We start from the raw sequence: 24,357 nt of genomic DNA, 5'->3' as shown, positions 1-24,357 counted from the left end.
ACAGACATAATTTGGTCCCCATTTTAAAGTCATACATTCTGTTCTTGTTTTATACTTCTGTGATAAATTTCCATGTCCACTTTGTTGTCTATGTAAACTTGTTCTACTATAATTGCTCCAGTCTGACAGTGGTCTGCATGCTATGCTTCCAATAATTTCCTAGCAGATATTTTTTGTAGGTTGCATTTGCTATGCTTCAAGTACAGAGGGTGATGTCCCAGGCAGCTGCCTGTATCAAGGATGGCACAGATCAAGCTCAGCTGGAAAAAAATTCTTATCACTGTCTCTCACTCGCCGCCCCCACCCCCCACCGAACCATTGCTGTCTCGCTCACTGGCCACTTGCTGCCTCCCGCTCGTCACCCCTCTCCTGACTCCTCGCCGTCCTGCTCACCACTGAATTTGGCGCCCCTCTCCCGAGCTCTCGCTGCCTCATTTCCAACCCCTTGTTACCCTGCTCCCAAACCCTCATTGCCCCGCTCCTGACTCTTCAGCGAGCAAGACCATGAATGGGGTGGCAAGCGACGCAACGAGGGGTCGGGAGCCTGAAAGGGTTGGGGGGGCGGCGGGGGGGGTGGAATCAGAGGTTGGTGGCATGAGGAGGATTAGGGATTAGGGACTGGTTGTAGAGTAGAGTGGGATAGGAGATCTCAGGGAGAAGCTTAGTGGGGGCGCAGTGCCTGATTGCGGAGGCTTCTCAGGCAGGTCCCTGGACCAGAAGGTCAGCATAAAGGCATTCACCTCCTGAATCCACCAAGTCCTTGCCTTGAGGAAGTTGCTGGTAGCTCCCTGACACCCAGAAAAAATGGCCGATAGCAGCTAAATTGAAAAAATACATAATAACAGAGTTTGCACCCTCAGTATCATATTTAGCGTTCTAACCTGCTTCCTTGGGTTGGGTTGGCTGCCTGTCCAAGTTCTGGCCTCAGTTAAAGCCAGAAATGGATGAGTTGGAGTACCTCACTTTCCTCCTTTAAGACACTTCTTAAAACATACCTCTTTTGCCAAGTTTTTGATCACCTGACCTGATATTTCCTGATATGGCTCGGTACCACACGTTATTTTACAATGCTTCAGTAAAGAGCCTTGGGGCATTTCATTAATTAAAGGTGCTCTATGAATATATGTTGTTGTTGTTGTTGTCAAAAGACACAACGAACACCAATAAATCCAAACGTACCAGCCCAGCATTTCAGTTTATAAGCTATTGGGTTTGATATGGAACTGCTGATCTGTCAGGAAACTACTACAAAGGTAGAAATCTGTGCTGCTCTGGTTCTCTGAGTGTAGAGCAGACATTGATTTGAGATGCCATAATAAACCAGAAAAATACTAGAAACTGAGAATTCATTCAACTGCAAGGGAGTATCCTATCTGAACAGATGAGAAGGAGATGGGTAAGGAAATAAAGAAAACCAAAAATGAAAATATAGATTTAAAATAATTTACATATTATTAAGGTAGATTGAAGAGGGAATTATGGTGACAGCATTGAACACAGAATATGCTCTGAAGTTTATTTAAATTTCCATTGCTTTAAATCTCTTTAGACATTAAATAAGGACAGAAGGCAAATGCGGCAAAAAGCATCAAATTAGAGAGCTTAAGAATCAGCACCATTCCCTGATTCTTTTCCAATAATCCTGCCAGAAGGTGCTTGTGCATGTGCACCTGTGCACGGGCTGGCTGTAGACAGGATTGAATTTGCCCTTGATGCCTTCTTAAGTTGAATAGCTTCCCTAAGCTCATTGTTTAGGGTCACATATGATCACATAGCTACCTATGAACCACACCTCAACAATGTTCAGTGCTTTATGGGAGCAGGGAGCAAGTCAGGGAGAAAAAGTGGGTAAACAAGGGTGTGCATGGAAGGAAACAAGAGCCTTTTAGTAATTAGACTTTAGGAAGTTTAATGCTAATATTTACAACTTGTCACCTCTTCACAAAGGTAATCCTAAAATCACCACAGGGAAGGTTTTCCTTTGTATCACAGGTGCAACAAAACTATGAACTATTTATATTTCTTTAAATACAGGGCATGGAGGAAATCACCCCACCAACAATTAGGAAATTATAGCATAAATTCAGTTTCCATGTATTAGTCTATTGGCTTCCACTGGTGATTTCAGTAGTTAAAAATGCCTCTCTGTCTAATATACAAGTCTCTACCTCTTGCCCCATGTTGCATCACTATGGGGCAAGCTGGTAGGCTCCAAGAACTACAGCATCCAGCACAGAGATTGAACCTGTGATGTTGGGATTATTCTGCATAACAATTTAGTCATTTAGCCAACTGAGCTAATCAACTCCCAATATTCAAGTTACTCCCTGATGTTTGGAAGTAATTACTAAATCAATGTTTTGAATGTAATAAATTCAGAAAAATTGCATGCTCACATCTAATGATGCTACCTGCTTCATTATTTGCAGTGCATTTGCCATGAGCCATATTAAATATGGAGCGTCTTGAGTCCACCAACAGCCTGTAGTATCCAGCTGTCAAGCAGGCAAGGTTCATTGCATCTGTTGACTCCATTAATAATATGATGGGCTGAAAATAAAAAGACAGCAGCTTGAGAATCTTGCACTAGAGATCGAAAAAAATTATTTCAATTCATTAAATCAGTGAGCCCTCCCTTATTAATGGTAAAAAAACGTTGTTACACAGGACATTGGCCACATGCGCTGACTGGCACTTAGTAGCAATTTCACATGCATGGATCTCCTTTCAAAGTTGGCAGTGACTGTAACTATGATTGAATCAGGATTGTCACTTGCTGTGTTATGTTAAAACCAAACCTACCCACTTGAAATGAAACATGAAATTATATCAAATGCATTCATAGAGAAGGTGATAAGGTAAATCATGAAATGAAATCTGACGACCACGGTGTGTTGAGTTAGAACATGCAAAATTAATATCAAATTCAGGTCAAATTGACAAGATTTACTTGCCTGATTTAATAATGAGTGGATATTTTCACCTCTTTCATTTATTTTTTTGCAGTTATTTAAATTCTAGACTCCCAATGTTACTGGCAATTGAAAATGCACTTATTGGTGATAAAATAACAAGAAGTGGCTTGAGAACTTTGAGATTTAATTTGTTGTTATTTTCTTCGGGTGGTTATCAATGATCCTCCCACACCCTTCACCGCTTAACTCCAATCCCCCTTCCAAACCTGACATTAGAGTGGTTGCTTTAGTGAGACTTTTCTGCCTCTAAGTTTGCCTCCCCACCTCCAATGAAATGGCAATTTCTTACCTTAACATCCAACACATTCAGCTCAACTCTAACATTGTTTTCCTCTTCCGAGAACATCTCAATCTTGTTGACGTGGCTAAAGTCAGCCAGTAGTGCTACAAGGTGTGTTTTCGCATTGATTACATGGCTTATTCCATATCTTGGTCCCACTAATAAAGTGACTTCAGAGTGCTTCTCCCCTTGCTGTTGTAAACCATTTAAAAAAAGACAAAATAGGGTCAAACTTCAGTGCTTCTATATTTCTTTTAATTCAAAAATCCCACAAAATATGTGCAAAGATTTTAAATTAGGAACTGGAATGAGTTATACAATATTTTGAAAAGATACAGTTTTATTTACAACTGAAAGAATGTCACTCCGTTGAAAAAAATAGCTGACTGGTTCTTCAGACTGTGTATTTCAATCTGTTAGTTCTCATGGTGTCAAAGTGTGGCTTACATGACTTACAAACATCAGCAAGATTGTGAGACTGAAAGACTTGGTTAAACTCACTGACAAGTTATCATTCTTTGCAGTATGTAGATTTTTTGTTAGCAGATTTTATTCTTTATCTTAATCTGTATGTAACAGTTCTAATTGGATAGGAAAGATTGCAGCATGATGTAGATAAAAAGTCAACAAAAATTATAGCAACACAAGAGCCAAAGTTATCTGTAAAGGGCTAAAAGGATTTTCCTTGCAAAATGCAGAAATACATGGCATGCACTCTCTATGACTGTGATAAGCTGGGTTACTTTTAATGATTGTATACAAATTCTTGTAGAGCTTGCAGGAGAAAAACCCAAAAATCTGGCTACTTATGAATGGGATTGAAGAATATAAAGGTAAGGATATATCAAGATGATTGGGTGCTCTATGCAACAACTGATTCCTTTGCTGCTGGAATATAATGATGTGCTGCTATCTGTAGGACGTTGTTCACAGTTGAACGATATGGGCTATAAGGTTGGAATGAAATTCTGGAGTATAACTTGATTATTTTTGGGACTCTTGGAGGCATCACCAATGAAGAAATGCAACAGAGGACTGGTCAGGGGCACCTGCAGGACATCATGACAAGGAGACAACTGAGGCTGTAGTCATGTATTTCACCTCCCAAATGCACAGTTGCCAGAGTGGCAGATGAATGGGCACCACCAGATGGAAGAAGAAGATGGGGCCAGCCAAAGAAGATCTGGTGAGGTACATTTGAGGAGGGCCTCCAAGAGCAGGACACTGCCTGGGCTGGAACGAAAGAGACTGCAACAGCCAAGGGCTGGTAGCTGAGACTTCCTGCCCATTGTCCTGCACGGGACGTGAGGAACTAAGTCTAAGTCTAAGTAAGTAAGTCATGGAGGCAAATTCACACGGTGTCACCTATCATTGGTTAATGCTCATAAAGACAAAGGAGCTGAAACTGTTTTGTCAAGTATTGGTAAGGAATATGCTATTATGTTATATAACAGTTTCCTGTATGTTATTAATATAGGTGTAAAAGTAAACAGTTGATGCTTTTGATAAAATAGCAGATAATGGAATTTAATACTAACATGCTTGTTACGAAGATCACAAAATAAAATTGCAACTTCTGAATAGCTTGTGTCGAATCCAAATTAGGGATACTTCGTGTGGATTTTTTTGGAAAGTAATGTTTAAGTCACATGGTCTCTTATTAAATCCTTATCCAGAGAGTCAAGAGATTAACCTCAGAAAAATGGCCCACTGTAATGGATATTTTCTTAGTCATACACACATATGGTGCAGAATCATCTCAAATTTGCATGAAGTGCGGTAGAGGGCAGGAAAAACGAAGTTTTACCCTCTGGCTGCAATGGTGGGTTTTCACGCCATATCATCTCATTCCCGACACTTCCCACCTCATTAATAATGCATTCCCAGGAAACACATCAGATCGCTGGTGGGGTGGACTCTGAATCACCCGCTCTGCCATCACCTCAGGCCTTCAATAATTCAGGCGCCATTTTTAAAGGGTGCTTCTGCACAGAGCTAACACTTTCTAAAGGATGGGAAACTGCTGCAAAGTCATGGCTGCCTAAGGGAGGAAACATGCTGCCCCCAAATATAGCAACGCCTCTCTTGGGCGCCTACTGGGTGCAGTGGAGGTCCGCCATGAAGTCCTCTACTCCTGCTCTGGGTGAACACCAGCAAGCAAGGTAACCAACCCAGCATGGGAGGCGGTGGCAGTGGTGGTCAGCGCCAACACTCTGAAAAAGAAGACAGCCACCCAGCGCCAAAAGAGGATGAATGATCTCCTCCGCTCCACCACTCTTCTCATCACTCTCAACTCACACACTCTCAAACCCATCATACATTCACAGGGATCTCCCTCACTGGCAGTTCAAGGGAGATCACCATTCATTCTCTCACACTCACCTGCATCTGCTCTGTGGATCATGTCCTCATCCCATCCATGGCACCACTCACCACTCACACATGCCAGGAATCCTTCTCATTCTGACCCGGCAGGCGTCCTGCTTACACTCTGTCCATCAGTCTTCGTGCAGGACAAGCTTGCACACAACAAAAAGGAGAGATTGCAGACAGATGGAGGAATACCTGACATCAATGTCTTCACAGACTTTGAAAATGGAGCCATCCTACTGGCTGGCGAGGATCTGGACCAGTCCTGTGCTGACGGTGAGGTCAGCGGTGCTCAACCAAGTGAGGATTCAGCAGTACAACATCCATCAGACAACCATGCTGTGACTGATGTGTCCTCTTTCACAGGCCACTGCCATGTACTAATTATCTCTCCTTGTTTTCATAGGCACATCTGGGAAGCAGCTGAGGGGGTCCACAACCCAAGTCCTTGACTCAAGCCCCGAAGACACCTCGGAAGAAGAAGAAGATACCCTAATTGAAGACCCATCACAGCGCTCACCCACACCCTCCACCAACTCAGAGGCACAAACCTTGGTGGTACCTAGATCTAGAGCAGGCTTGGGTTCACAATCTGGTGGTCACCACATGGACACGTGTCCGCAGCAGGAGGAGGCAGGTTCAGCCAAGCTCCCTGGCACTCGGAGGGCTGCTGGGGAAGAGGTACCTGTGAGGCGGGAGTCAGATGACGAGCCTCTGGATTCGGCCTTGCAACTCATTATGGAGAGTCAGCAGAAAGTGGTGGAACATCAAGCAGAGCTGTTGGAAGCCCTCAACAGAGTGGCACGTGGGTCGGAGAAGTGCGTCCGCCTGCTCTCTGATGAAGTGGTGCCCGCATGTGCATGCATGGAGGTCTCCATGGGAAAGATGGTGGATGCCATGAAGACCCTGGTCCAGTAGAATGCGGAGATGTGTGCAGGCCTGCACTCCATCACGGGAGCCTTGGGTGAGTTCTTGCAGTGGCAAAGCGAGAGGGAAACGGGGCACCTCTATGTTCCTACAGTTGCTCCTTCCCCTCAAGGAATCAGGCCGGGGCCCTCGGGCACCCGAAAGGAGGAGGAGCGGCACCTGGACACCCCTGGGTCATCCACTCAGGAATCTCAGAGGCTGTCCTCTCCCTCCGAGTCCCCTTTGTCTGTGGCCCCCTCAACCTCGTCCTCTGTCACTGCAGAGGGAGCAGCTGGCCCACAGGAGGACAGCCAAAGCAAGCCGGGGGCCCTCAAGACCTTGGCTGTCCAGAGGACGCACACAGAAGTCATCAGGTTCAACAGGGTCAACCATTGCACAGGCTGTCTCCACCCCTGCTGCGGATATCAGGGCAGCACCTAGAAGAAGTGGTCAGCCTAGAAAAGTTAAGGAATTCTGATCACAAGTGGTTGCATGGGTGAAGACATTTTGTCACTTTATAATCTGAAAATATATTCACTTTCACTGAATAATGCGTAATGATGCCCTTCAGCATCATTCACAGGTTTTGTGAGTCCAGCCCCTGCATCCCCCCTCCACTGGCAGTTCATCTGAACGCAGCCGGACCATCAGTGATCCTGGCCGGTGAAGTGTGCGGCAGGGCCTTTCGGAGCCTTGTGCAACCATTCACCCACGCACGTGGAACCTTCATCCATCACACCCATCTCACTGTCCCGAGCATTTTCACTGCTGCCTTCTGGGGTTCTCTTTCAGTTGTCCAGCTGAGCTGAGCTGCATCTCCGCCCACCCACTGATCACACCCCCAAGCAGCACCTGTGCCCGTCCAACACAAGGCTCCGCTCACTTTTGATTTCGACAACCATGGTAGTCGTTGTGTTTCTGATCAGCTCCACTGCCCTTTCCCCTCCCCCAATCACCCATGTCCTTTCCCCATCACCGTCGACCCCCTTGCATCACCTTCCACCTCCCCACTGTTGCCTATCAACCCGAACTCTTGTTTTTCTGGGATGTCCAGGTGAAGGTGCATGTTCGCTATCTTCCCGAGAATTCCATCCCCATCCACATTGTCCTCCCCGACCTCCTCCTTCCCACCCCCAGGGTCTGTGTCTGCCTCCGAGTCCCAACCAACTACCCTCGCCGTCCCTTCTACTGCTACCATCGCACCCTCACCCTCCCACCCTTCTGGCTGTCTGTTCCCCTTCTCATACTCACTGTTCCCTCCTACCATGCTCCCCCCCACCTCATTTCACTTCCCAGGAGGCAGTCTTTGACTCCACAGATCCATCCCTTGCACTTTCACCTGGACATCTCCAGATCCCGTACTCCCTCCTCCACCCGGACACCTTCCTCCTCCTGGGCTCCATCCCCCCTCCGAACTCCCTTCTACCCCCGGACACCTCCCTCCCCCCCCACACCCTGACTCCTTCCCCTCCCCCTCCAAACTCATTCCTCCTCCCAGACTCCTTCCCTTCTGTGAACTCCTTCCTCCTCCTGGACTCCTTCCTCCCTCCAGACTCCTGCTCTTATACCTACCTCCCCACTTGCAGCATTCCCCCCTCTGTTACACTCTCTTCCCTCCGTGCTCCCTCCTCCCCCTCCCAACCTCTGCCCCGGACACCCTGACATCTTTGATCCCCCCCACTGACAACCTCACCCTCCACAACACCTTCCCCCAACCCCACCCATAGTACACCTTCCTCTCCCAGTCAAACGTGGACATTCCTCTCCTACCCCACACAGCCCCCACAACCCGGTACATGCTCCTCCCCACTCACAGCTGGACCTTCCTCTCCCCCTCCTTGCTGATCATCTGTAGCAGCCCATGGCCAAGATCATGATGTTCTGAAGCAGACCCGAGACATCAACGGAGCCCTCCCATCTCCCGTGAGCTGCTTTGTTGCGGGGCCATGTCAATAAGAATCCACCCAGCATGTGATGCATGTGTTCCTCCAGGGTTCGGTTGCTGTAGGGCTCCAGCATTTTCTGCTCTTCGGATGTCCGCGATCTGAGCAAGGCCCAAACAGTAAGTCCCAACTGCACGTCACACTTGTCCAGACATGAACTGAGCCAGCGTGTATTCCCACCGGTGTAACGGTAAATCTGGCGTTGGGGGGATGATTCCGGTGGGGCCTTACTTTGCATTCCATTACTGGGCCTCCAGCAGGAGTGGCGTTCTGCCATGGCGGACACCATTGGATGACCCCGCTGTGCTTTCATCCCAGCATGAAACTGATTTTTGGCCTTGTCGCCATATTGTCCCCCCCACCTAACGTCAACGGGGCCGGAAAATTCCGGCCATAGAGTGTCAACCTCTTAAGCATATGGAATGTTACATGTACAAACAATCAGTGCCAAATCCTGACTGATAACACTTCTATGAAGCATGTCTTACTATGTTACAGGTGCTATATAAATGCAGGTTATCGTAGGTTGTGTGGAGCACCAAGGCCAAAACTTGTCCTGCCAGTCTAATGCTCATGACTGTAAGTCATGTTAATGCTCCTCTCTGTCTTCCTACAGAGGTGCACAGGAGCTTCAAATACCAATATTCCCTTAAATATAATTCTGCAACCTTGACCTCATCCCATTGTCTATCACAAGCTGAGAGGTGAGGAGAACTGTGAGGTGAATGTCAACTAATGATTTTGAAAAAAAAAGTATGACATTTTGAGTGCTTAATGTAATTTACAGCTGCTAAATTAGACATAGACCTTCTCATAAATAAAATTGAAAACTGTTAGTGCTTTATTCTTTTTCTCTTTTCTTGATTTTCTCTGAAGGGAAATGAATTTCAGTATTTTTTCAGATGAGGGCTGTTAGTACTGTGGCAATGGCATACACGGTCATGGATCATGCACAGCAGGCTTTACTCTACATCAACAATGAGCCATAACACAAACTTCAAAACAGTAAAGGTTGAAGTTTTCCATTTCCAAGCTCGGTAACTTAACAGCTCCTCTGAGTAAGACTGTCAATTCGGTGCCAGTTACCACTGAATGATGGACAGTTTTCTAGTGTGGACATGGGTTCAGACTGCTAAATCTAGTTTCACTGGCATAAAAGATACTTTGATGTTATCAGTCTGAGTTTGAATCAAAACCAAGCTTCAAAGGAGAAAAGGTTATTTTGTGACTTCTGTGAGTTCCCAATAGTGAATAATAATGTGCATTTCCTAACTCAGGATTCTCTGAATAAACTCATAGGTGACACCTCCATTACACATTTTTTGCTGCAGTAATGCTTCAACAGGCAATGAAGAACATAACCACAATTCATAACAACAATAGCATAAGAAGTAAATCATAAAGATTTTGAACATTCAAGAGTATCAACTTTAAGTAACACTCAAGTTTTCCTATATTGTTGCAGTGCACTCAAGGTCATTAAACCAAAATAGAGATTTGACATCTGAAGACAGTGGACCATTGATTTGGATTAGAACTTTTAAATAGCACTAATTTCAGCAGCTCCTTTGGAAGTCAGTACAGCAATATAAGAAGTTACATTCATAAGCCTTGCTTGTAAGGAAAGTTTCAGTTCTGATCCAATAATCTAATAAATTGCCCCTAATACCTTAGTGTGTGTAAAAGTGCCTAGTCTCAGAGGATTATAATTACAGACTTCATTTGGCAGAAGAATAATATAACTTTTGGTCCCAGTGTATGTCAGCGTATACATTATTGAAGAAAAATTAAGATACATTACCACCAGCATTGCTTTAAAGACTCGGCCTCCATACAAACGCAGGTCACTGAGAAATTTTAAGTAGTGCACCTTGGCTTGTAAAGCAGAGAGCTGTAATAGAAAGTAAGAAACTAATTTTGAGGTAACGTGTTACATTGAAGAGCAATGATGAATTGCTGCCATTTGAATGTGCCCAGTTACACAGCTGGGTAAAATTCAGTGCTTAAAAATTATTGGTATTTTGAAATCAGGAATCCCAATATTCCTGTCAATGTAGAAATTTGTACTGGAAAAAAATATCAAAACAGAAACAAGCTTAACTCATACTTATTGATACCCTGTTTTATCACCAACAATAAAATCCATCAAACGCCAGTCAGATTGAGTTCATAATGGACCCTTTATCATACACGTATTAAAACATAGGATGCAGCATTTAACACAGTGCATGGTACACTGCTGAAGGATCTACTAGTCATGTTTCTACTCTGTTGGTGATGAGGCTGGAAACAATGGTACATGTCTCCTGTGTAAGCAACACCTAGTTGTGTAAGTAACACCTAGTTCCTGCATACTATTGCAGAATTCATATAATAGTGTCAACTTTCACACAGCTGTGCAATATTTTATCTTTTATAGATAATTAGGTGCAACTCTACCTTTTTGCCTGGAGGAACAAGATTTTGGTTTGCTTTCAGGATGTGGGAAAGTGCTTTCTTCACATTCTTTTCCTTCATGCTTTGCAAGACCATGGGGGGAAGGAATGTTTCAAGGCCCCATTCTTTCCTGGGAGAGAATGTAAGTCAAAGGACAGAAGTTATTCTTTCTAAGATTGCTTCTAAATTTCATTTTTTTTAATGGAAGAATTAAGTAAGTGAAAATATAGTCGTGTACACGATTTGATCTCAGCCTTTTGGTTCACATAGGATATAAAATGGTGGAATTTTAAAACATTCTTTCATGGAATGTGATTGTTGCTGGTAAGGACAGCATTTGTTGCTCATCCTAATTGCCCTTGAGAAGGTGGTGGTGAGCAGCCTTCTTGAACAGCTGCAACCTATCTTATGTATGTACACTCACAGCACTGTTAGGAAGAGAGTTCCAGGATTTTGACCTAATGACAATATGAGTAATGATAACCAGGAAGGGACAGAGTGCACAAATATAAGAATGCACCAGCAAATATGGTCAGAGTAGGAAAAAATGGCTTTAAACCAACAGATGTGGAGGAGGGTTCAGGTAAGGGGTGATTTGGAAGTCTAAAGATAAAAGTTGAGTCAACAGGAAATTAAACCGATGTGGGTAAAGATAAGGTGAGTGGGACAGGAAGTGCAGAGAGTTTAACAGTAATAATGAATCGGAGTGTAAGGTCCATGTAGGGAATATTAGGAAAAAAAAATTGAAGTCACTTTATCTGAATAAGTGAAGCATCGCATTAAGACAAATGAAGGAGCGACACAAATAGAGATAAATAGTTCAGATCCAATCGCCAAAACAGAGACATGGCTGCAAGGTGACCATGATTAGAAAATAAATATTCCAGGGTGCACAACATTTCGAAAAGACAGGCAGAATGGAAAAGAAGGAGGGGTAGCCCTGATAATAAAGGATGACAAAAGGACATTTTTGGCAGAGTCTAGGCTTAGAAAATCAGGAAGTTGAATCAGTATGGATAAAGATTACGAATAGCAAGGGTCAGAAAATGCTGGTGGGAGTAGTTTACGGCCACCCCACCCCCAGCAGTAATTACACTGTTGGACAGAGCATCAAACCAGGAATCATTGGAGCTTATAATGAAGGCAAGGTAATACTAGTGGGGGACTTTAATCTCCACACAGAATTGACAAATCAAATTGGCAAAGGTGATCTGAAAGATGAGTTTGTAGAATGCTTTTGTGACAGTTTCCTGGAACAGTATGTTGTGGAACCAACTAGGGATAAAGTGATTCTAGTATTGTACATTGATGCAAGCTTAATTAGTAATATCATTGTAAGACATCCACTGGGAGATAGTAATCATAATACAAGTGAATTCCATGTTAAGTTTGAAAATGACATACACTATCACAAACAAGAATCTTAAACTTAAACAAAGTTAATTACACAGGTATGAGGGAAGATCTGGCCAAGGTTGATTGGGTAGATAGACTAAAAGCTATGGCAGTAAATAAACAGTGGGAAACATTTGAAGAACAATTCAAAACATTCAAGAAAAATATTTTCCATTGAAAAACCAAAACTCAGTGAGAAAGATCCATCCATGGCTTGCTAAGGAAGTTAAAGATAGTATCAGATTAAATGAAGAGGCTTATAATGTTGCAAAGAATAATGATAAGACTGAAGTTTGGGAATGTTTTAGAAACAAGCAAAGGGCCACCAAAAATTTGATGAAAAGGGAAAAAATATATGAGAGTAAACTAGTCAGGAATATAGAAACAGATAAGAGCTTTTACAATTATGTAAAAAGGAAGGGAGTAGCTAGAGTACAGGTGAAATTATCATGGCAATATTATTAATGAGGAAATGGCAGAGACATTGAACATGTTCCCAGTAACACTATAAACTACAACCATGATACTGCAGGATGAAAGGATCATAACACAGTAGAACTATGGTGACAGAATTAATCAAACTTAGTAAGAGTGTGTTTTCTTTATGCTTGGCAACTGATGAGAACCACTAGCCTACGTTGGACCAAATCACTCACCATTTCTGCTCACTGGAGTAATGCCCAAAATTAGTGCTCAGTGAAAGTCCAGGTCAACAATTTAGGGGGATATAAAAGTAAATGTGAATTCAAGTGTAAACACACTTTAAGCCGTTTGCTTGTGGAATATGCTTCTTTATAAAGTACAGCAGAAGCAAAAGTGGAAATTCCAAGATTCTAGGATCAACGGAAAGCAGAGGTACAGAATTGATAGGAAGCTAAGGCGAGATTAAAATATTTAAATGGGTCCTGAGTATAAATCTCAGCAACAGGGAAATCTAAACATATGGCTTCTAATATCTTAGCCTTCTTAAGTTGCCATGGCAATCCTGAAGATACTGATATTTTTGACCATTTATATGAAATGTATGAAACAAGAGGCAGAATTTAATGTAGGCGACGGGGGTTTTGCCGCTGCCTAGGGAGCTGGTGAGAGCTGTGCATCATCTATTTTTAGGAGGGCTCACTGCATTAAATGCCAATCAAGGCATTTAATTGGGCAGCAGCAGCCCTTCCCCGGGATCAAAGGTCCTGGGAGTGGAAGTCCAGTCCACCGAGACCCGCCGGCCAATCAGAGGCCGGCAGCTCTTCATTGCTCAGATGCACTGCCAGGCAGGTGAAGACTGCTGCCAGTATTACATCCACCTGAGGCCCAGGATCGGCGAGGGAGCCAGCCACAGGCGAGTGATGCCTGGAGGGAGGTTGCGGGATGAGGCTCACAGGGGAAGAGATGGGGGTGTCTGCAGCAAGGGCAGAGGGGCAAGGACACTCAGCAGGCATCCCCCCTCACGCCACCACTGCCAGGCCCCTCAATCAAGCGCTGAGTGCATTTGAATCAGGGATTCCACCCCCTCCACCCGGGGAACCCACAAACACCTCTTTCAGGGTTCACTTTTTGGGTTTCCTGCAGGGCGAGTTCCTTGTGCCCTGCTGGGTGAATATCAGCAGTGGTGGGATGAGGCTCTTAAATGGGCATCAATTGGAGGTGGGCTGGGACGGATGTGCACAACCTTTCCCGTCCCGGACTTAAGCAGGGTAGAGATGGGAAGGTGGCAGGGTCCCTATCCACCACCTTCCTGTCCAATTAAATGCAATCCCCTCCACCAACTCCACCAAACTCACCAAAGCAGTCAAGTGAAATTCAACAGAACTGCGAATTTATTACTTAATCCTGCTTTAGGATATTTTCACTTTTTAGCCAGTTTGAAAAAAGATGAGAGATATCTGCTATGATATAATATGGACTAATCTGATCACCTGCAAAGTCTAGAAATCTATATTAAAATTACATTTGTTTCCAATGCTTTGCTGTTTTTTTTTGAAAGAAGAGATGAGATATTTTCAACAGGATTTACAAACAGCCATCAGAGAGAATAAGACTACCGAGTTAAACATGCTTGATATGGACAATAATACACTGCCAATCTAAAGACATCAAGTCCCATTCTAATTTAACTATGGAAAGTTAATTCCAGTCACCAGTTAGTCATCCCCATCGACCGATATTCATTCATTATTTTGCCAGCATATTGTTATCAGAATGTTGCAAACCATTGTCTGAATCATCACCAACAGCATTTTCATTACTTACTCAATGTATTTAAGGGAGACTTTCTGGGATTGTTTGGTGCTGATAGTCAAAATGTACATTTGTAATGCAGCAAGTCGGAGAGCTACGTCATACTTCAGCTCAGGCCCAAACCTTTCTTGCACCACATCATTGCAACTCTGACAGAGAAACAGTAGGGGGAGAAATATCATCGACCATCACACAAATAAACACTTTAAACCATATCTGCCTGAAGTAATATCTTATGCTATCAACCCAAAGCGATTAAATTTGTAGAACAGCTGTAGCTTTTCAATATTGGATTTTACCAGCATTTATTTCATATTTTTCTGTTTCCCTATTTCTTTAAAGATCTATATTAGTATATAAGTAACAAACGGCATAGAAGAGTTTACAATTTGTCATTTTTTAGGAAGATCACAAATACCAATTTCTTTATGGTATTGATTACTGTCACCCCATCCTGATTCTGCACATCCAATGAACACGTTACATGAAGAGCATTAACTGATCGCGTCTTTAAGAAGAGAACTTTTATACTTTGAGGCACTTCAGAGAAGCTTCACTAGGTTGATTCCTGAGATGAAGGTGTTGTCTTGTGAGGAAAGTTTGAGCAGGTTGGGCCTAAAATCATTGGAGTTTAGAAGAATGAGAGGTAGATGCTGAGACAAGGTTTCCTCTCATGGGGGAATCTAGAAGTCAGGGGTACAGTTTCAAAATAAGGGGTGTCCCATTCACAACTGAGATGAGGAGGAATTTCTTCCCTCAGAGGGTTGTTAGTCATTAGAATTCCCTTCCACAGAGAGTGGTGCATGCTGGATCATTGAAGGCTGAGTTAGAAATATTTTTGATCTACAAGAGAGTTAAGGGTTTTGGGGGACAGGCAGGATTTCAGGCCACTATCACATCAGCCATGATCTTATTGGATGGTGGAGCAGGCTTAATGGGCTGGATGGCCTATTCCTGCTCTTATTTCTTATGAAATAATTTTCCTTTTCCTCTCTTCCCTTCTTCTGGTGTCCGCCATAGGTGTTAAAATGAAGAAGTCAGCCTGTGAGGAGCAGTAAACCCACTTCTACTTTGCTCAGATATACCAGTATACCAATTAAGAAAAATAACCCATGCATCAGTGCTACCTACAATGACCATGTTCAGGTTTTATCTGTGTGGATCAGTTTAGTGGTTTGTGGAATGATGATGTTCATCACTGGCTGACCTTCCCTAGTTGCCGTTGGTTCCCTCACAGAAGCAGCAGGAGTTGGAAGCAAAGCGCAGAGGTCAGTGATGTGCCTGGACCATGTGTTCAGAAAATTAATCTTTTCAATAGAAGTGTGGGTATCTTTGTAACACCTACTACCAGAAAGGTTTCTGAGAAGTCTTTCCTATATATCTGAGGGGCAGCTGCGATATCTTGATGCACAGCCTCATAGCTCTCACTTAACGGTTCATAAATGATAGGACAAAAAATAGTCCCGCAGTTAGTTGCACACTCAATGAATGTTCTCAACAATTTCACTTTAAGAAGGGACAGATTGGAGGTTGGTCATAAGAAGTGGAAGCCAGAGTGAGATTCATCCAGGCCCTTCTTCCAGATTCTTTAATGTCCTTCTAAGACATTAGTAAGGCCTGAAAGCAGGCCGAATCTACAAATCCATTTGGCTATAAACAGACTCAAAAATGGGAATGGAGAGGAAATACCTCTCAAGTTAGGTGTCTTACACCTTTTCCCTTCCCCCGAACTCTGATTATTTTCGGAAGCTTTTCAGACCCATGAGCTGTTACCCATCAGGAGTGACTATTTTCCTTCTAAAATATAAACCATTGCAATTTAAGTGTTGCTTTTAAAATAGGCTGTAGTCTGAAATATTAAATTTTTATTAGACACCTGTGAAGCATTTTGGGAAGTTTTTCTACATTAAAGGTGTTGTACAAGTGCAAGTTTTTGTTCTGTAATCCTATCTAATTTTAATGAATACAAATTCATTCCTCCCATTTCACTACTGCTGACAGCTTTGATTTCATAAAGAATACATCAGCCTTGAAATTACAGTTGATGAGATTAGCAAATGATTATTTTAGCATGACATTCCTATGCCCATTACTTCAATGCAGGTGTTAAGCACTTAGTTTAATTGTGTCAACATTTCTGCTACAAAAGCAAACAAAGGAAGGTGATAGATGATTCCATGGTCTGACCATGTTTGCAGTTCTTCAAGGTGTGATCCACACAAAAGCATTTCTCTTCTTTAAACTGTGGAATTACTGCTATCACGAGGATACAGGTCTGCCCTTAAATCTTGTCAACAGCAGGTAACTGTAGGCAGGATTTTCCAGCCCTGCCCACTACTGGGATCGTCCGGTCCTGCCGAAAGCCAATGGACTTCTGGCTGGGCCACCGCATCCCCATGGTGGGTCCCACCATGACGGGGCCAGAAAATCCTGGCCTGCGTTTTTTTAAAATAGGATTCTAGAACTCTAAAACAAAAATAAAAATACCCGGAAAAACTCAGCAGGTCTGGCAGCATCTGCGGAGAGGAACACAGTTAACGTTTTGAGTCCGTATGACTCTTCGACAGAACTGTTCTTCTAGAACTCTAACTTGTCTGCTGAGGGTTATAAACATTTCAATTACACTCTGGTAGTGGACATTGCTGCGCTAAGCTTCTCTGCCCGTTTACTTCTCCTTCATCCTTTAAGGTATTCCTTGAAACTTACCTCTTTGTCTAAGCTTTTGGCCAACTTCCCTAATATTTCCTTACGTGGGTCAGTGTCAAATTTTTCTTTGTAACACTCCTGTGAAGCACTTTGAGATTTAGCATTATCTTAAAGGCACTATATAAACGCAAGTTGTTGCTGGCCACTGATGGATACAGTGTATGAAAACAAAACCCATGTAATGTATCAGAAACACAACTGCCAGGTCAATTGGTATCATAGGAAACAGAGAGTGCATTAGACATGCTTACCTGAACATATAAATACTCAAAAGCAACTGCATCTCTCCTTAGTAAATCAATAGGATCCTTTGGGACAAAGCTGATTCGGAAAAGACACTTCATCTTGTGGGAGCCCGGCCTCTGCGTCACCTAAAGCAAAGTAATATCAGATGCAGGCAACTGGACAGAACCCCAAAGACCTACAATAATAGAAGTTTCTTAAAGGGAATGTGGAGCACAAAGCCCCATTACCTAATTATTTATATCAAACAGTAAGTTGATGGCTCAGTAATTGGGATGAGAATAAGGATTTGATGACAGCCTCAGCAGCATCTTCAGTATCCAGCTTCAATTAAACCCAGCTGATTCAAAATGAAAACTTAAACTATATCTTTTACTTTCAATTCGCTGAATTCTCCAGTTTGGTCACTTTGCATCATTTTGTTCTATGAAAGACAAAGATGAAAGCCTGAATCATCATCTCAACCGAATCATGTACCCTTTACTAGCTGTCTTGATTCCATTGAATGTCCTCCAGTACACACTCACTCAGTACCTTTGCTTCATTTCTGCTTTAACTGTCGGAATTGTTCTTTGTGGTGTTGGTTCAAACTTTCATAGATATTGGCCTTTGGCTATTTTTAATATTACAGAATCACATGACTAACATTCACTGTTAGTGCTAGTGGTGTTTGAACACTCAGTGCATTTGTATAATACTCCTCTGCCTGCTATTTTAATGACAGTGCCAATTTCTCTATGTTAAATGAATCAACACCTCCACTAAAGTAGCACCAAAGAAGCATTCAAACATTCAGTCTTCATCTGCTGATAATGCCAACAGCACACTTACTTTTAAAGAAAAACTTTTATCTTATCCTAAGGCAAATCTGCACATTCAACTGGTAATATCCTTCCTAGTTTGAACAGGTGAAGATTGGCTTCATCTCCAATTGAATTTGTAATCTCACAAGAAATGAATTTGCCCCTTCAACACAGTCAGTTCTTCTTTTGTCAGTAACATCAGCAAAGGGAGTCTTGGTGGGAAGGAGGCCTGAAATTATTATTTTCAATAGGGTGGGAAATTTGAACACCTTTCTCAAGATTATAAAATAATTTGTGATAACCGTCTAGAAATGACTGTATACCAGGGACTAAAGGGTTAAATTATGAGGACCTGTAGCATAAACTTGCATAATATTCTCTTGAGGTTAGAAGATTGAAGGGCGATTTAATTGAAGTATTTAAAGCAGTGATAGGGCAGATACATAGAAACTAATTGCTTTTGTGGGGGATCTGGGAAAAAGAGGGCATAATCTTGAAACTACAGCTAGGCCATCCGGCAGTGAAATCAGAGAGCATTCCTTCACACAATGGGTATAAAGGAAAAATACTGCAGCTGCTGGAAATCTGAAAGCAAACCTGAAAATGCTGGAAATACTCAGAAAGTAGGGAAGCATCAGTGGAGAGAGAAACAGAGTTAACGTTTCAGGTTGATGATCTTTTGTCAGAACTGGAAAATGTTAGAGATGTAACAGGGTTTTAAGCAAATAGAGAGACAGGGAAAGGGGCCAGGGAGGGAAGAACAAAGGGAAGGTCTGTGATAGGGTGGAAGGCGGGAGAGATTAAATGACAAATTGAATGATAGTGGAAGGCAAGAAGGGATTGAGATGATTGAAATTTTCAATTTTGTTTGATAAGGGTGTCAAGGGAACAAAGGAGGGTAAATGAAGTTGAGGTGCAGATGATCTGACTTTTTTTTAATTCATTCACGGGATGTGGGCTTCGCTGTCTGGACCAGCATTTATTGCCCACCCCTAATTGCCCTTGAGAAGGTGGTGGTGAGCTGCCTTCTTGAACTGCTGCAGTCCATGTGACGCAGGTACACCCACAGCACTGTTAGGAAAGGAGTTCCAGAATTCTGACCCAGCAACAGTGAAGGAACGCTGATATATTTCCAAGTCAGGATGGTGAGTGACTCAGAGGGGAACTCCCAACAGTGGCGTTCCCATCTATCCCCTACCCTTGTCCTTCTAGATGGCAGTGGTCATGGGTTTGGAAGGTGCTGTCGAAGGATCCTTTTTGAATTCCTGCAGTGCATCTTGTAGATGGTACACACTGCTGCTACTGTGCATCAGTGGTGGAGGGAGTGAATGTTTGTGGATGTGGTGCCAGCCAAGCGGGCTGCTTTGTCCTGGATGGTGTCAAGCTTCTTGAGTGTTGTAGGAGTTGCACTCATCCAGGCAAGTGGGGAGTATTCCATCACAGTCCTGACTTGTGCCTTGTAGATGGTGGACAGGCTTTTGGGAGTCAGGAGGTGAGTTACTCGACGCATGATTCCTAGCCTCTGACCTGCTCTGGTAGCCATAGTATTTGTATGGCTCGTCCAGTTCAGTTTCTGGTCAATGGTAACCCCCAGGATGTTGATATTGGGGGATTTAGTGATGGCAATGTCATTGAACATCAAGGGGTGATGGCTGGGTTCCTTCTTGTTGGAGATGGTCATTGGCTGACACTTGTATGGTGCAAATGTTACTTGCCACTTATCAGCCCAAGCCTCGATATTGTCCAAGTCATGCTGCATTTGGACATGGACTGCTTCAGTACCTGAGGAGTTGTGAACATTGTGCAATCATCAACAAATATCCCCACTTCTGACTTTATGATGGAGGGAAGGTCATTGTTGAAGCAGCTGAAGATGGTTGGGCCGAGGACACTACCCTGAGGAACTCTGTCCTGGAGCTGAGATGACTGACCTCCAACAACCACAACCATCTTTCTTTGTGCTAGGTATGGCTCCAACTAGTGGAGAGTTTTCCCTCTGATTCCCATTGACTCCAGTTTTCCTCGGACTCCTTGATGCCACACTCGGTCAAATCCTGCCTTGATGTCAAGGGCAGTCACTCTCAACTCACTTAATGGTGGAACAGGCTTGAAGGGCTGAAAGACCTACTCCTGTCCCCATGTGTCTATGTTAAGTGTGTTAATTCCTCTGTTAGAATACAGACCTGGGGTGTGATATGAAGACATGAAGTATTTGTGCCCAATTTCTTGGCTTTTTTTTCATAAAGAAATTGGGGGAGTACCTTGCACAGAAATAACTCCTAGACTTTCCTTTTCCTGTCTAAAGATACTTGTGTGATCCAGCCAGATGTGATGAGTGCCACTAGCACTCAAAGCTGTTACTTTGAGTTGGGTTTCCTAATGTTAATTATCACATTACCAGATGACAGTTCCACTTACATCTTTAACAGCAATTACCTGAGTAAGTGTCTCCTGGTCATGAAGCAAGAGAAGTTTGGTTGCTTCTCCTTCCGTGCGCTGTTCAAGCATCAGAGAAAAATATTCAATGCATTTGATGGACAGTTTCTCTTGAAGGGTCAGGATCACATCCTGTTAACACAGAAAAATAGTTCAAAAATATTCCTTGTTTTCATTAACATAGGTTTAATTAGAGTTGAATCAATTGTATCAACATGACATCCATAGTGGACCACCCATGGTTATGGGCTGCCACAGACCACTTAGTCTGCCTGTGGCCTATCAGTGACTTTTATTTTGGGTAAAAAGGACAAGCTGCTGGAAGAAGGAGAAGGAGGAGGGAAAGAAGGGCTCTCTGCAAGAAGCTATATCCACCCAGACTGTTCAGGAATTCTTCCACCTCAACTTCAGTGAAAAACAAAGTTTGAGACTGCTCCACTTCATAAGAGTGTCTTCACTGCAGCCTTTACACAGATCAAGGCAAGGACAGCAACCGGTGGCTGTGAAGGTGAACGTGGCCATGAACGTTTTTGCTACTTCCTGGTTCGAGCAGACACTATACGCAACATCTCCCAGTTCCCCATCCACTGTTCCATAAAAGAAGTCACAAGAGAGCTCAATACATTTCATTGTCTCTTGCCAGAAGGGAGAAGGCAGAGCGAGCACGCAGTTTTGCTAGGATTTTACACGCACATTGCTTTTTGGGCACCATATGTCAACTCTGAGATGTACTGCAACCAAAAGGGATTCCACTCCTTCAACATGCAACTGGTGTGTGACCATATACAGTGAATCATGTGAGTCAATGCATGTCATACTGTCGGCAGTCAAGGTGCCTTCAATCTATGTTAGTTCACTGTACCATCTGTATTTCAGCCACCATGACAAACCTAAGCATGGCTGCTGGGCGATAAAGGCTATTATTTAACAACTCCAGTGCATGTCCAACACACATGTGGGCATCCTGAATATAACGAATGTAATGCCACCTCACAAAAGGTGATTGAGCTGGGGTGTTTAAACAATGCTTCTGCTGCCTGGACCGGTGTGGAGCAGCTCTGCAGAAACCAAGGGGAGAATTTTCTCCCTGTTGGGGTGGGGGGGTTGGATGGGAGCAGGAAGCGGGCGTGCGCGCAGCTGATTGCTGCCCACGATTGGCTGCATGCCGCCATTCTACGTGGGCGGGCCAATTAAGGCCCACCCAGTGTGATGCGCACCCGGAAGTGCTGAGCGCTCCCTATGCAGATGGGAGAAGTGGGCTGAGTTGGGGCCTGCACTCTTTCGCACACGTGCATAAAAGGGTGCAGAAATCTCCCTGAGGCCCCAGAGCTGCCTCAGGGAGATTACTTCGATTATTAAAAATTTTAATAAAGACAAAAAAGTGTTTTAGACCATGTCCCTTCAAGTGTCACATAAACTGGGACATGCCAATGAATTTTGTTGAAAAATTTTATTTAACTTTAAAAACCTTCATGAAACCTCATCCCGCCCATGGATGAGGTTTCATGATAAATGCGAAGGCCGCCTGGGCTCTTCGCCTGCCTGCCAACCTTAAGGTTGGATGGGCAGCTCAGTTAAGTGTTTTAATTGATATTTAAATGGCCTTAATAGGCCTTTGACAGTTTGGCGGGCGCACAGCCGACTCCGTGCCTGCCGAACTGAATATCTGAGTGACGCGCGGTGACATTAGGACGTACACCCGATGTCACCATGCGTCGTTTTACATGTCAGTGAGTGGGGCCCGCCCCCGCTCGCCAACCCGAAGATTCTGCCCCAAGACTTCAATGTGCTATTTCCTACTCAAACCCGTTCTTTCCTAGGACTTTAAAACTTGGAACTGCTTGCTCTGCCTTAGTTGTCCGTTCCCTTTATAATCCACATGCTTTAATGAGACAAGATGAGAATCACCTAAATACTATTTCTTGATGTCTCGTCTTCTTCCCTACTCTTTGTTTTAGCTTGGTAGTCTCCTGCAGTATGGACCTTTGTGTTCACCTTGGTTTACTAAATTTTACATAGGATTACATAGAGTTTACAGCGCAGAAATAGGCCATTTTGCCCAACTGGACATTATGTTCCACATGAGCCTCATTTTACTCTACTTCATATAACTCAATCAGCATAACCTCCTATTCCTTTCTTTCTCTTGTCATTATCTTTTTGTCCCCATTGCCATTCACATCAACTACTCCATCCTGCAGTGTGTGCCACATTCTAAAAAGGCATTTCTCCTGAATATTGGAAAAAAAAACCAAGTAGAACTATGTCACTCTTGGCTTTGAGTTCTACATTTAAATCTTGTGGCAAATTTCTTTGGGGTTTTCCAGTATAACTTCTGTGGGAGCTTGGCAGAAGCACTGTTTACTTGCATGAACAGGATTTCTATTGTGTGTATGGGCGAAGGCAAGAAGCCCCAAGGAAATTCCCTGCGCAAATCTGAATCCAATATAATGATAGAATGTACACTGTGAAGAAATATGTTATAATTCAGTGCTTGGTCATATATTTGTTTATTTGGGACAAATATCCATGTATACCATATCTGCTAGTTTTTCAATCCAATGACAATCTGTTACTGTTTCTCCATGTATTTATTATGTCTTATAAAAGCTCCTCACAATTGTATTACTCAAAGATATGTATTATTTCCTTCATGCTAGTCCATAAGTCAATTGAGCAAACTCTATAATAATTCAAGCCAATGCATTAACCTGTAGGCAGTCATTGCTAGGTAGCTGTAGAAGTAGATAGAAGGGTACTGGAAGGTAAGTGCAGTCTGACCTGCCTGGCATCCCTCCATTGTTCCTTCTCTTTTTCCTCCAAGAAAAAAGAAGATTTCAGTTGGGAAACAAAGTGACCCAATAGATTGGGCATGCCAAAAACCATATCAGTACTCTTGGCAAAAAGAAACCAGAAAGATACAAAACCAAGGATAAGATTCAGAAATGACCTGTAATAACTTGCTGTTATGGATCTTTAACATTATGCCACTGGTGTCCATATGACTCCTTAACTGCCCTTCCAGAAACTGCAGCGCTTTAAATAAACAGGTATTTGACATGCTTTATCTGCATGGACACCAGAAAATTGCATGGATGGCAAAATTATGTCATTGGGGACGCATGAGTATAATTAACTGGTTCTGGTACCAGTGCAGAATCCAGAAAACTGGTTGGGATGCTGGATATGTGGAAATATAAGAGCAATTTGTTTTAATGATCTGCTTCATCCACATTTAGGCCCTTCTATTGGAAAAGCTACTCTGACACCTTTATTTCTGAAACATGGAAGGTGATGGAGAGGTACGGAAGGATATATACACACATACATACACATATACATATATATATATACACACACAGATACACATATACATATATATATATATATATACACACACAGATACACATATACATATATATATACACACACACATACACATTATATATATATATATATATATACGCATTTATATATACACATTTATAAATAATATATAGTTATGATCAAGTAATGAGGGTTGAATGGTTCCCTCTTTTCCCCTCCCTCGTCTGACTGCACAGGGTTATTTTTTTTAGAGATGTACTTGCCAATTCTGTGAATGTTTAACTGTTTACATGCTATGGCCA

At 43.0% G+C, this 24,357-nt stretch overlaps 1 protein-coding gene across 8 annotated transcripts in view; it reads right to left on the bottom strand.

Annotated features, from left to right (window-relative positions):
• Window positions 1-24,357, bottom strand: part of LOC144691639 (FERM and PDZ domain-containing protein 4-like) — a 646,062-nt gene that overhangs the window by 5,463 nt on the left and 616,242 nt on the right. For 5 of the 8 annotated variants that reach the window (XM_078559934.1, XM_078559941.1, XM_078559939.1 and 2 more), the window contains exons 8-14: window positions 20,729-20,860; window positions 17,498-17,617; window positions 14,553-14,689; window positions 10,914-11,040; window positions 10,276-10,365; window positions 3,265-3,447; window positions 2,397-2,550 (exon numbers count right to left, since the gene is read on the bottom strand). In XM_078559934.1, the coding sequence (XP_078416060.1) occupies window positions 2,397-2,550; window positions 3,265-3,447; window positions 10,276-10,365; window positions 10,914-11,040; window positions 14,553-14,689; window positions 17,498-17,617; window positions 20,729-20,860 (943 nt within the window). The remainder of the gene's footprint in view (window positions 1-2,396; window positions 2,551-3,264; window positions 3,448-10,275; window positions 10,366-10,913; window positions 11,041-14,552; window positions 14,690-17,497; window positions 17,618-20,728; window positions 20,861-24,357) is intronic. The other 3 variants (XM_078559936.1, XM_078559940.1, XM_078559935.1) reach the window with 2 other exon arrangements.

Source organism: Cetorhinus maximus, chromosome 16, assembly GCF_964194155.1.
Source record: "Cetorhinus maximus chromosome 16, sCetMax3.hap1.1, whole genome shotgun sequence".
NCBI lineage: Eukaryota > Metazoa > Chordata > Chondrichthyes > Lamniformes > Cetorhinidae > Cetorhinus > Cetorhinus maximus.
This window is presented reverse-complemented; position numbering and strand designations above follow the sequence as displayed.